The 13720-nt window shown below is 41.7% G+C and overlaps 1 protein-coding gene across 1 annotated transcript; it reads left to right on the top strand.

The window, feature by feature from the left end:
* The first annotated feature begins 38 nt into the window (after positions 1 to 38).
* Positions 39 to 12333, top strand: LOC119658859 (GRIP and coiled-coil domain-containing protein 1). The gene is made up of 3 exons (XM_038066612.1): positions 39 to 269; positions 3859 to 5584; positions 12043 to 12333. Exons 1-3 carry the CDS (start codon positions 188 to 190, stop codon positions 12224 to 12226), a joined length of 1992 nt encoding a protein of 663 aa, XP_037922540.1. The 5' UTR covers positions 39 to 187; the 3' UTR covers positions 12227 to 12333.
* The last annotated feature ends 1387 nt before the right edge of the window (positions 12334 to 13720 follow it).

Below are 13720 nucleotides of genomic sequence, written 5' to 3' on the forward strand. Positions count from 1 at the left end.
ACTAAAAATACTAAAATCTCGGGTACTGCTGGCAATGCTTGCTCTCAGTCTTACGTCTCACCTGTGTAAATTGTTGACGTCTTAAAGTTTCTTATTTGTGAGTTTCCGCGGTGAACTCGTAATGTTTTGTAAAATATGATGTTTTCATCTACTTCCTTGACGATTGCCACTGCTTAGTTTTGGTGAAATGGATCGCAGCAAGAGGGACTTGGAGTCTCTTGTCGTAACGCAGAAGGAGCAACTTTCACGATATGAAACAAGGCTTAAAGGTAATTTGTTTTGGACAACCAAAAAATTTTGTTATTATTAATTGTACATGAGTTCTCAGTAAAATCTAATAGAAGTAAAAGTAAATTAAATTTAGAAGAAATAAGGACACAATATTTGCCGATGTCGCGGCAATGTTAATATACGAGCATAGGTTCAACATTTATCTTTTTCGTTACTAATGAGGTCTTCATTCTTTAGAGTTGTAACCATGCGACTTTGGTCCCAATGAATGCAATAATCAATTGTTAAACCATAGTTGAAGGACATATATAAATTCACGAGGGCGAGCTGCATCGTTGCAATGATTGGCCTCGTTTGCACTCAGAACTAGCATCGCCGTATATGCTTGTCGCTATGGTAGGTTATCAATTTAGATACAGCGATAATGCTAGTATGCCGGAAACTGCCCTGACTAATTTTATTGAACGTTGTTTATCGCTTTTGGTTGTGTTTTACTTTGGTAGATTTGCTGCATAATGCAGTTTTATGAAAATTCGCTGCAGGTAGATTCTACTCCAGATCGATATTCTGCTCGTTCGCACGACTTCAAAACGGTTTCAATAATGAGCAGAAAACCATTTTCGGTTTTGTCCCGCACCATGGGTATTCTTATCAGATGCAGCACCCTGCGGTGCTACGAATAGCACGGCACGGGCCACTACGTAACCCCGTTGTTCGATATCTTCTGTTCGGCTTAAGGGGGTCATCCTGTGTGTCGGATCCGAGCAATCGAATTTTTTTTGCATTAACTGTATTTAGATATCATCATCATCAACGACGCAACAACCGACATCCGGTCTAGGCCTACCTTAATAAGGAACTCCAAACATCCCGGTTTTGTGACGAGATCCACCAATTCGATATCCCTAAAAGCTGTCTGGCGTCCTGACATCCGGCGTTTTTGTAAGCTGAGATAGGCTCTGTTGGCTGCCAACAACCGTGCGCGGATTTCATCATCGTAGCTGTTATGGGTTGTGATTTTCGACCCTAGATAGGAGAAATTATGAACGGTCTCAAAGTTGTAGTCTCCTATCTATATTCTAACGGTTTGACCAGTGCGGTTTGATGTTGTTGGTTGGTTTTTTTTTTATGCTGACGTTGCCACCATGTACTTTGTCTTGCCTTCACTTATGTGCAGCCCAAGATCTCACGCCGCCTGCTCGACCTGGATGAAGGCAGTTTGTACGTCTCGGGTGGTTCTTCCCATGATGTCGATATCGTCAGCATAGGCCAGTAGTTGGGGACTTAAAGAGGATCGTACCTCTTACATTTACCTCAGCATCACGGATCACTTTCTTGACGGCCAGGTTAAAGAGGACGCATTATAGGGCATCTCCTTGTCGTAGACCGTTGTTGATGTCGAATGGTCTTGAGAGTGAATCTGCTGCTTATATGATTTTGGAAGCAGCAATACAGACTTGAGCGAAGCTACGCTGCGCGGCATTTAGCTACGCGACGCGGCAAAGCTGCCAGGCCGAAAATATTTTGCAGCGAACTTATTTGACTATTACGATTCTCTCGTTTTGGTTTGTATCCACCTGTTAAAATGTCAAAACATGCTGCGATAGTGAAATATGCTGAATGTAGTGTCGCGTCGCGTAGCGTAGATGCGATTGTACCTCTAGCCAAACTTTCGTGTCGTCCCCAGTAGCTATTATCAGAACAACATAATGATAATAATGATAATCGTTGGCGCAACTATTCATAGTAGATCAAGGTCTTAAAGTTTGTTAAAGCACTTGATTCAAGACCGTAACGATACACTACAGGATTACTGTACCCTGTAGGAGGCAATGTGGTTAGCATTGCGCTCGTCATCATCATGAACGGCACAACAATCGGTATCCCTAAAAGCTGCCTGGCGTCCTGACCTACGCCATCGCTCCATCGCAGCAGGGTCTGCCTCATTTTCTTTTTCTACAATAGATATTGCCCTTATAGACTTTCCGGGTTGGATTATCCTCATCCATATGGATTACGTGACCCGCTCTCCCCAACCTGTTAAGCCGGATTTTATCCACAACCAGACGGTGGTGGTATCGCTCATAGATTTCGTCGTTATGTAGGCTACGGAATCGTCCATCCTCATGTAGGGGCCAAAAATTCTTCCGAGGATTCTTCTCTCGAACGCGGCCAAGAGTTCGCATTTTTTTTTTGCAAAGAACCCAAGTTTCCGAGGAATACATGAGGACTGGCAAGATCATAGTGTTGTACAATATGAGCTTTGACCCTATGGTGAAACGCTCCGAGCGAAACAGTTTTTGTAAGCTGAAATAGGGTCTGTTGGCTGTCCGCGTGCGCGGATTTCATCGTCATAGGTGTTATCGGTTGTTGTTCGTTCTTTTGGTTTTGGCGCTGACGCTGCCACCATGTACTTCGTCTTACCTTCATTAATGTGCAGCCCAAGATTTCGCGCCGCCTGCTCGATCTGGATGAAGGTAGACTGTACATCATGAGTTGTTCTTCCTATGATGTCGATATCGTCAGCATAGGCCAGTAGTTAGACTTGAAGAGGATGGTGCCGCTCGCATTTACATCGGCATCACGAATCACTTTCTCCAGGGCCAGGTTGAAGATGACGCATGGTAGTGCATCCCCTTGTCGTAGACCGTTGTTGATGTTGAATGGTCTCAAGAGTGATCATGGTGTTTTTATCTGGCCTCAGACATTGGTCAGGGTCAGCCTAGACCGTTAACGTCCCTCACGGAACCATCGGAGGTGCAATTACACACAGTATCGTCACCACTAGTAGAGGTCAATAGAATCTTCAATCTCTTCCGTTCATCGATTCGATCTTATAAATCACATTGCTACATGAGGAGGAGGAGTACTATCCAGAATCCCACTATGTTACTTCCCGTATAATAATCATTGGCGCGAGAATCCTATTGGATCTGGGCCTTGAAGAATGTTAGAGCACTTCATTCAAGACCGTAGCAGTACACTACAGGATTACAGTACCATAGGAGCAATAGATTAATACCCTGAATTGACTCAGTTACAGGGCAAAATATTGTCTAAAAAGCCAATATCAATCCTTATATATTTTGTTGTTTAACATACACTGTTGATTATCCTTGTCAAGGTCAGATTTTTTATTTGGTATTGAAACGCCTCGTTATTGCGACTCTGAGTTTTAGTTTGCCATTCGAATTAAAGCAAATTAATTTTTGTGTGACTTATGTTACAGTTGCCTACATATGAAGCCTGGTAGATGGTATCGAATCTTTGCGGAAATTGCATCGCTCGATGTTGGCATTCCAGTTGATATGGTACATTTAGACTTATTTTCACGATAAGACTGTTGAGTTTCTGAGCGCGAAGGCAGTACGCGAACAGTAATTACTTTACAATTGAAGTTTCATAAATATTCCGAGTTTTTATCCAACTATATTCAGTTCGTGGCTAAATACAAGCCATCTCTGACTAACACAACAGTTCAAAATTTCCTAGTTTCAGCCAGTTAGACTAAAACAAACTCACTATGTCCTAATCAATAACCAACTAAAATTCCTGTCCTACTGTTTTTTAAAATCATATACAAATCTAGTGCATTGATAAATAAATCGAGGTGAATGAATTTTTCAGATGTTGTCACGGCATACAAGGGTCTGCTAAAGGAAAAGGAAGCTCTGGAAGCTAGCCTTGCAGCACTGACCTCAAGCAAAGCTAAGTCCGACGAGACTCCACAAGTTAGTACAGCCGACAAAACAAACACCGCTCCATCACAAGATGCCGCTTCCAGTGGCGAATTACAGCTTCAAATTGCCACGCTAATGAACTCTCTTGCCACTCTATCAGCAGAGAAATCTCGTATGGAGTCATCATTTCAAGCCGACAAAAAGCAATTGCGAGCAGAAATTGCCCAGAAAGATGCAGCAAATAAAGAATTACTCGAACGTACAAATGAACTTCGCAGACAACATCAAATTGAAATCGAGGGAATGAAATCGAAAATCATAGTGGAACGACATGAGCGCGAAAAAGAAAGCAACAACCACATGGTGATGATTCGTGAACTTCAGAAACTTTATGCTGACGAACGTCATTTAAAAGAAAACCTTGAAATGCAATTGAATGATCTTAAGAGTCAGTTTTCTTCTACTGGCTATGCAGATACTAAAGTGAAAGATCTGCAAAAAGAGCTTCATGAGGCTAAGGAGAAATTGAAAAAATATGAAAACAAAAAAATGAGTCCGGCTCCGGAGAATTCGAACATTCTGCAACAGCTACAAAATGAAATGCAACACTTAAAACAACAGCATGCCATTGCCATCAAGTCTGAACAGAAACGAGCGCTTGTGGCTGAAGAGCGAAATAAAAAACTTGCTGCTCTCCATGAGGACCGTGTTGCGAACTTAGAAGCTCGCCTTGCGGAATTATCAAGTACGGTTGGCACCTACGACCGGCTTCGACAGCAGGATCAAGAAAACATTCAAAAATTGAAGGATAAAATTGCGCAGCTGGCTACTGTTACCGAGAATGACATTCCACCAACCCCATCTCCGAAACGTGGAGTGGCAGACATTGTTGACGAAATCCAGCAATTGAAGAAAATTCTTCTTATCGAAAATGCCAGAAGCCAGAATCCGATTGATATCAACAAAATTTTCAACACAGATACAGACCACTCTCATTGCTTGGAAGACTATAACAAAATGCAAGTCGAACTTGATGCAGTGAAGAACGAGAACAAGGACCTGGCAAATTCCGTTGAGACACAGAAAAATCACATCAAGACCCTTCAAGAAAAAGTCAAAGTTTTGAATCGGAATATCGACGACCAAGAAGCCGAATTAAAAGCACAAGCGGATCGAATCGTCCACGCTGTTAAATCCGAACGAAGTAAATGGAAAGAATCGATTGAGGCTCTAGAAAACGATTACAGAGGTAAACTGAACAGTCTGGAGCATCAGCTACAAAAGCAGCGATCCAGATCACTTCAACTTCTTGATGAAAAGGAGAATGAAATTCGAGCGCTGAAGACATCTTTCGAAATATTCATCCCTCAGCAACAAACGAGTGAAACAGTAGAACCCCCCAGTGCCCGGAAAATTTCTGCATCACATTTGAATGCGGTATTGAATTCGAACACACCAGCAACAACAACAACCGCGTCGGCATCCACTCTTAGTGAGGGCTGCCATATTTTGCATTATGTGAATGAGTTAGCTCGAAAAGATGTTGAGATATCGGGATTGAGGAAAACTAAACATGCAGCTGAGACAGCTTTGCGACAGGCATTGCAGGACAAGGTCACGGCACAGGAGGCGCTTAATGATAAGATAATGAAGTTGGAGCAAGAGGTTGATAGGTGAGTTTTGGAAAAGTGATTTTTTTTATTACAACTGAACTAAACTTGAACTTTTCAATCAAACATTTGATCTACAATAGCATATTATTGCGGAGGTAACAATGTAACTTGCAGAAACTCTCAATCAGTAGAATACAAATTATGCAAGTAAGCCATGCCACACCAAACTTTAATCTTAAGTTATTTCTCAAGTTTATCACCACGATTCCAACTTCTACGTGTGTACAGCATGCAAGTTCTATGAAAATATTTTTATAGGTTTCTGTTTAATCTATTAGAAGTTCTAAATGCTTTGGTACATATGGGCACAGTGTTAAGGAACATTTTTCTTCCCAAAGATATTTTTGTTGGAACCATAGATGGATAATAATCGGGTGCTTATTACGGTGTGTGCTATTTGAACGTCTTCGGATAATTTCCGGATCCTTTAGGTCTAAATCAATGATTCATGTACCTTTCTGCAAACATCCAACATGTGATAAACGAGGGACTTATGGTTAATTTAGGAACTGGTTTCACATGTGCAAGGCAAAAGTTTCAATGTTTGGGTTGGATAGATTTTGAAAAGTACTCTTTTTACACTCTATGGTATGCAATCTCCACAATTTGTCTCCCTTTGGTCTCATGCCAACTCATGAAAGACCAAATGAGCATAGACTTTTTTTTCAAAGCTTCTATTCATATTTTTGGCCTAATTATTGTCGGTATATTGCTTTCCTGTTAGAGATCCGTTGGGTGGTGTTCTTTTTTAAATACCCTAAAGCTTTGTGCAAATGGTGGGGAAACAATCCCTACATTCATCGTCTACCACTGACTCCCAATGGCGCAATAACCGAAATCCGGTCTAGGCTTACCTTAGTAATTAATTCCAGACATCTCTGTTTTTCGCCGAGGTTCACCAATTCGATATCAAGCTGTCTGTCTTCTTGACCTACGCCAACGCTTCATCTCAGACATGATCTGTCACGTTTTCTTTTTCTACCATAGATATTACCTTTACAGACTTATCAGCATGGATCACCCTTATAGATACGGATTAACTAGCCCGGCCACCGCAACCTATTGAGACGGATGTTATCTACAACCAGACAGGCTTTGATGCTGACGTTGCCACCAAATATTCCGTCCTGCCTTCATTAATATGAAACCCAATATATAGCGCCGATCGCCGTCTACTCGATCTGGATAATGGCAATATCCTCAGTGTAGGTCAGTAGTTTAGTGGATGGAGGATGGTGCCTCTCGCATTAACATCAGCATTGCGGATCACAGGCATTGATTCGCTGTGCCGCACCTTGAGTTGCTGAACTTTTTGGTGTAATTGGTTACCTCCATATTTAACCAGTTCGGGAGTAATTCCATCGGAGACTTATGATTCTTACGCCGATAAATTGGACAGATTCTTTCTTTCATGTTTGGTGGTGGCAGCACTTGTCCGTCTTCTTCAATTGGTTGGTTCATCAAAATACTTAACCTATCGCTCCAATATGTCCATACAGTCGGAAATTAGCTTCATCCTAAACTACCTTCATATAGATGGAGCAGGCGGCGATCAGCACAAGACCCTGCCTGGAGCGATGGCGTAGGTCAGGGCGTCAGACAGCTTTTAGAGATATCGAATTGATGGACCTCGGCGCAAAGCCGGGATGTCTGAAGTTCCTTATTAAGGCAGGCCTAGATCGGATACCAGTTGTCGCGCCGTTGATGATGATGATCCTCATTTGTTCGCAAAACTTGCCCCCGGTGCGGTTGTTCCCTCCACTTTTCGAGTTTACAGACCTGTTGGTTTTCCCAGGCTTCCTTTTTTCTGCCTGTGAAGTCGCTTGTTCGCTTGATGAAGTTCGTGTTAGATCTCTACACATGCCCTGGGTATCCAGCATTCTTCCCTTCCGTTGCCAGCTTGCATTCGTCCTACGACTGGGGCCAAACATGTTTGTGGACGTATCAATGATAACGTTCTTATTATTTGTCGATCTTTCATCTTCACCACTTCTGTTAGCTGCTGTTATTGCAGCATCCCTTTTCCTCTCATAAGTGCAATGGATGGCTTTAGCGTTCACTCTTACCTGGTTCTCAGAAGGAATTTTAGATGTTTATTTATTTTTTGGCGAGTTGTCACAAAGCATTTAGACTCGGACGATCCTACCTACTTAAAAAAGGGGAGCGCCGATGGTGGTGGAAGTGGCCTTCCGTCTCAACAAAGAGGTCCCCAGCACACAGCCATTCATCCATCCGCTCTTGGTCCGACTTCACCCTACTCAGAGAATTGAAACATCGACCCTTCAAGTTAAGTAGAGTCAGCCCACACAGCCGCATGCAAGGGACTCATCTGCTCTTTGCTGTAAAAATAAGCTCGCAACGAACCGACTTGGCAGTGATGTTGTGCCGCCACGTCAACCACGCTCCTACCTCCGCTGCCGTGAGGCAGGTTCATCCATTCCACGGCAGAGTTTGGATGATGCATTCGGAATTTGAGCAAAGTAGTCAGTATCCGCCGTTGGACTTTTCCAGATCAATCTTTGTCGAAGGCAATATTTTGAATTAATACGCCACTGAAGGGATAGCGAATACACTCAATGTGCTTATCTTGTTCTTCCCCGAGAGATGCAATTTCAGTACCAGCTTTACACGTCGCAGGAATTCAGACAGCAGAACATCCTTCAGATCACCAACTCGGGTTCCTTGCAGAATTCCTAGGTACTCGTAGAAGTCTGTTTCGGTCATAGCATGGCTGTGGAGGTCACCAATGCTATATCTGGCATGCGGCTCGTAATGACCTTTGCAGATGGCTTGGATTCGACCTTTATCTAATTCAAATTCCATCGTAATATCACGGTTGACCATGTGTACTATTCGCAACAGACTTGTAAGGGGTCGTCAGTACCAGTATACAGCGGGATGTCATCTAACTATATCAAGTCTGTCAGTTCGCCCTTAGCAGGTAGGCCATATTTTATTGGAAAACCTCTAGCATCATTAAGTAGCCGAGTCCCCCTGGAAAATGCCTCTTCGTATACGGATAGACTCTGATGTATTGGTACCCTCAGATGAGCGCACTGATAAGGTGGTATGCCACCCTTTCATGACTTTCGCCAAATTTTATTAGTTTGGGATACAGACTTAGGACGTAGCCACGTATGCAGGACGCAGTTGAAAGCTTTGGCATATTCGATATAGCAACTAAAGAAGTTTCTTTGGCCTCTAGTTGCTTGTCCTACAACTACTGGGTCGATAATGAGTTGCTCGTTGTTCTTGCAAGAATGGTACGCGTTGACCCTTCCAATAATAATGGACGTTATCAATTTCTAGAGGATTGGTAAGCAAGTAATTGGTCTTGTGTCTGTGGGGCCTGAACCGTGTCTTCCTAAGATAAGGTAGGTAATCACCGCAGTGAGGAAGGGTGGAAATTCCTCCGCCCGACTCATAACCTGATTTATGTTGCGTTCCAACCGGCTATGTATACTGGCGAACTGGTGAACTCTTTGTACCAGAAGTTTTGCCACTCGATCCAAACCTGGACCCCTTCAGTTCTTCGAGCTCCTCTTCGGTAACATTCGCAAAATCCATGACCGGTAATGTGGCATGGCGGGCGCCTTCGGTGATAATCCATTCAGAACGCTGGGCAGGTAATCCCCAAAGTCCCCCCCCCACTGTCGTTGCAGACGAATTTTGGGGCATCTTTTCGGTTACTTAAACCAATAACGCGAAAGCGAATCTTCCGACCGTGCAATCTGACAGCCGTAACTGCACCACAATACACAAGTGATTGTAGTTGCAACAGCGACATATCAGAACACAGTCAAGATGCAATCTCATCATTGGTTTGAACTAGAATCATCGGAGTTGCTGGAAATGCATAGAGCTTGGGAACTCCTGACCTGTGCAAAGGATCCATTTCGAGGAATTCTATATACACTCATTGGAATGCATCCTGAATTTCAGCGAAGACTTCAACCGGACGGTGAAGAAGAATGCTTCAGCGAATACTGAAACTGTTCCCTGCAGTGCGGCGTGATGTTGTTGATGCCACCGTCTCAGCGCCCATCGACTCTTAGTCACCAGTCTCGGCGATGACCTCGATTCGAACACCCTCCCTGATGATGATCGGGGTTGTGTCGCAGCGGTACTGATCTGCGATTCACTGCACTGTAACGTGCGCGAATCGCGGGAAATGCTCAACGAATCTTAGGTTCAACAAGAAACGGTAAAATGTTGTACCCGCTCCGCTGTTATTTCGTAGTAGGAACAGATGATGAAGAGGTTCATTTCCTCAGTCCGCTGCCTACGTGAACCTGCTGAACTAGTCGCCACAAATTGTGGCAAAACAGCTGCAGCAGGCGAAAGAATGCCCCTGGTCATCCTGGCGCCTAGACATCGAACCGCCCCACGATTAGCGGTTTCGACGCCGTGCTGTCCATTACGGGAGCCCGACCCAATCACCAAGTCAGACGACTCCCGCCGGTTATCCTTACTGGACTTCAAATTTATCCTCTCATTTTTAGGTTTGCATTTTATACCTAACTGCCAGGTGTGATGATAGCTTTCTCAGTGAGTAATCTGCAAGACTGAACAATTTCTGCATTTTCCTCACCTACCCTCTGAGATAATATTAATGACAGTTAAATCGAAACTTGCTGTCGAATGTTACCCCAAAGTCTTTATAAGAGGAAATACATGAAGGTGGTGACCATCCAAATAATAAACAGATGGAGGACTATTAATGTCAAGAAAAAACTAACGTGAAACATTTACTAATATTAATTACCAACTTGTTTTGCGTACATCAAGAGGACAGAGTATAGGTTTGATTGCAGGTGATTGAGTTCTGCAGGTGAGTCTACAATAGAAAATAGTTTCGAATTGTGTGCATACAAAAGACAAGGACAGTAAGTAAGGATGAAAGATAGATCATTAGTAAACAAGGATGGCCCAAGTGGTTAAAGCGCTGGGCTGTCTTAGCGGAAGGTCGCGGTTCATATCTCACTGACGGCAGAGGGATTTGTTATCGTGACTAGATACCGGATAACAGTAGACTCAGCTGTGAATGAGTACCTGTGTCAAAAAATAGGGTATTAATTTCGGGCGAGCGCAATGCTGACCACATTGCTTCCTACAGTGTACTGTAGTGTACCGTCACGGTCTTGAATGTAGCGCTCTAACACACTTCCAGGCCCTGTTCCAATTTGGATTATTATGCCAACAATTATTATTATTATTAGAAAAGAAATGGCAAAAGGATAGAACTCTGCGAGACTCCAGATGAGAGAGAACAAGGAGTTGAAACGCAACTGTTGAAGGAGATCATACTCACTCTACCACTAAGTGAGACCCTAACCAGAAGAGTACAGATGGTGGAAAGCCATATGAACCGAGTTTCTTAAGAACGATATGATCGATATATCGATGGATCAATGGAATCGAAAGTTTTGGAGAAATCATTATAAATTGTATGCACGTCTTTCCTTCCATTGAGGGATTTAGCAACAAAGTTGCTAAACTCCAATAAGTTAGTTACGGCCGGGTGCGGCCGTTTGAAACCCATGCTGTTCCTTGGCAATGAGACGCTCGAAACAAGACGAATGGCGGTCTTTGATATATTTTTCTAGAATGTTAGACGTAGAACAAAGGAATGGTTCGGGCCGGTAGTTTCTAGCTAAAGTGGCATCTCCTTTTTTGTGTGTGTTTCAATTATCTGGAAGGCACCTTCAGATAAACTTTTGTTAAAAATTAGCGAAAGAGGAAGTGAGATATCTTGTTTGCATTTAGAAAAAAAAAATATTAGGAAGACCGTCAGGACCACAACCACCGGCGGAATAGTCGAAGTACGGGCAGATATGAAATGAGACCGGAAAGTCTTAAATTCACGTCGCTCGTTGAAAAGTAGGAGGTATGAGGCGACTTAGCCTAACAAAATAACGGAATATATCTTGATAACTGGTATTCATCGATATGATACAAGTATAATTGTAGCACTGGCGGATATCACTTTCCAGTTTTTGAGGGCAGATAATACCTCCTAGTCAATCATCAAGCATTGATTCGCTTTTCCGAGTCTGCAGCTTCCTTATTTCTTCGTACAATAATATCTTACTGAGGCGAGTTCCCTCCCATATTAAACTTCTGATTTATGTTCTTCCTCAAAGGGTACATTGTAATTCATTGAATATCCCCCCCCATACATCGACGTTTTTTTTTATATACATTTACGATCATTCGTTCAAAAAGCTACTTCTAAGCGAATATATTGAACTGAGCATCTGTTTATGGCTCCTAAGGGTACCAATGAAAAGATTGTGTTTCAATTATGTAAGCAGATGTAGCATTAACAGTCGCAATTTTTTCACTGATTAAATAGCGTGAAAAAAATATACGAAGATGATCAAAGGAACTTTTAAGGAAAAAGTGAATTGTGTTTAGTCAAATTATTAACGATTTATGTTTTATATGTTTATTTCCAGGCTGGAACGATGCAAAACCCGTGAAGGAGCCAATCTGGAGTATTTAAAGAATGTCATTCTCAGTTATTTATCATCGACAGACAAAGATGGGAAAAAACACATGGTCAATGCTATTGCAGCGGTCTTACAGTTCACATCTGTGGAAATGAAAACAATTAATAGCTTGCTCTATAGCAAGAAATGATTTATCAACCGAAATTATGTTGAATTTATCCGAAATATGTATTATGTGATGTATTGTTATTCCGATGTTGGTAGAAGTCTATGAATAAAGGGAAAATTAAATTGAAATTGGGTTTGCCTTTGCTGACGGGGAAACTAAATTTTGAGAGTTTTTAAAAATATTATCGTAGGTAAGGATCCTTTTAATTTGTATATCTGAAGGCATATAGCTAGAATTTTTACTTTTTTACTCATAAACCCAAAACTTTGGAGAGAAATATTCGTACACATATTGCAATTACCTCTGATAGTTACAATTACAGTGCGCTGTACTACTTAATAAGATCATCATCATTAGAGTTCCTTGGATGTTTCAAAATGAACAGTTCAGCGTTTTTTGTAACAACATCCAAACATTATTTGGGAAAAAATAAAAGGCTTTGCCCGAAAAAACAAAGCATCGGTTTTTGGATGAGAAAACATGAGTTAGACCATTTGATAATATGTCCAAATTTATCTTAATTTTTAAATGATTTCTTCAGGTGGAAAAAAATCCTAATTTTGGCTCCATGATGTTCTTGTGGTTAAATGTGAGACAATTTTTGACAGTACCTCGATCCTGTGGAAGGAAAATTGATGCGCCGATACTAGTTTGTATTCCGCTAAGGCTGACTCTACGAAGCAGTTGTGTTTTACACTGCTTTCGTGCTCCTTAAGGGGGTCATCCCGTGTGTCGGATTCGAGGAATCGAATTTTTTTTGCTTCAATTGTGTCTAGATATAGTGTAGAATATAGTGTGATTTTTTAATATTCTAAGCCGTTCGGAAATTATAGTGGTAAATACGTGATAAGTCACATGCCAGATTTACGTCAATCGCCGTAATAAAGCTCGTATTTATCGATCCGAATGACTTCGCTAAAAGGACAAGAATTGAAGCCACAGCCTTGGCTTCAATTCTTGTCCTTTTAGCGAAGTCATGTGTTTCTTGAAGAAACCTAAGGTTTATGGACTAGGTATAACAGATTAATGGCCAGTTAAGGTTTTATGGCTAAAAATCGCATTCTACTTTTTAAATGCGTTTTTCTCGAAATTGCATGTTGAAAATCGGCTGCCACAATAGCCCAAAATCTATCCAACAGAATTCTTTGAAATTTTCACGGTCCGCAAACTAGGATAATCGCGATTCATCCAGTAGTTTTTTTTTATTCATTAAAGAAGCCTTAAAAAAACACCAAAATTCTCAAAAGAAAAGATTAACACGGCCCCAAAAATTTAGCTTTTAATATTTTTTAATAATCCTAGTTTGCAGACTGTAGTTAAATCTGTACGTTAAAATGCCGTTTACTTTTTTTTTCCCTTTAAGATGATCGCAGCACCCTCCAGCGGGGCAGCAGAAAAACACCTTTTTTTTGGAGATGGGTGTATAAATTGCTCTGTATTTCAATAACGAACTATGTGATCGGACTGGAAAAATTACTATGCACGCTCAAGATATTAGTAAATCTATGGTGAAAA

Source organism: Hermetia illucens, chromosome 6 (genome assembly GCF_905115235.1).
Source record: "Hermetia illucens chromosome 6, iHerIll2.2.curated.20191125, whole genome shotgun sequence".
NCBI lineage: Eukaryota > Metazoa > Arthropoda > Insecta > Diptera > Stratiomyidae > Hermetia > Hermetia illucens.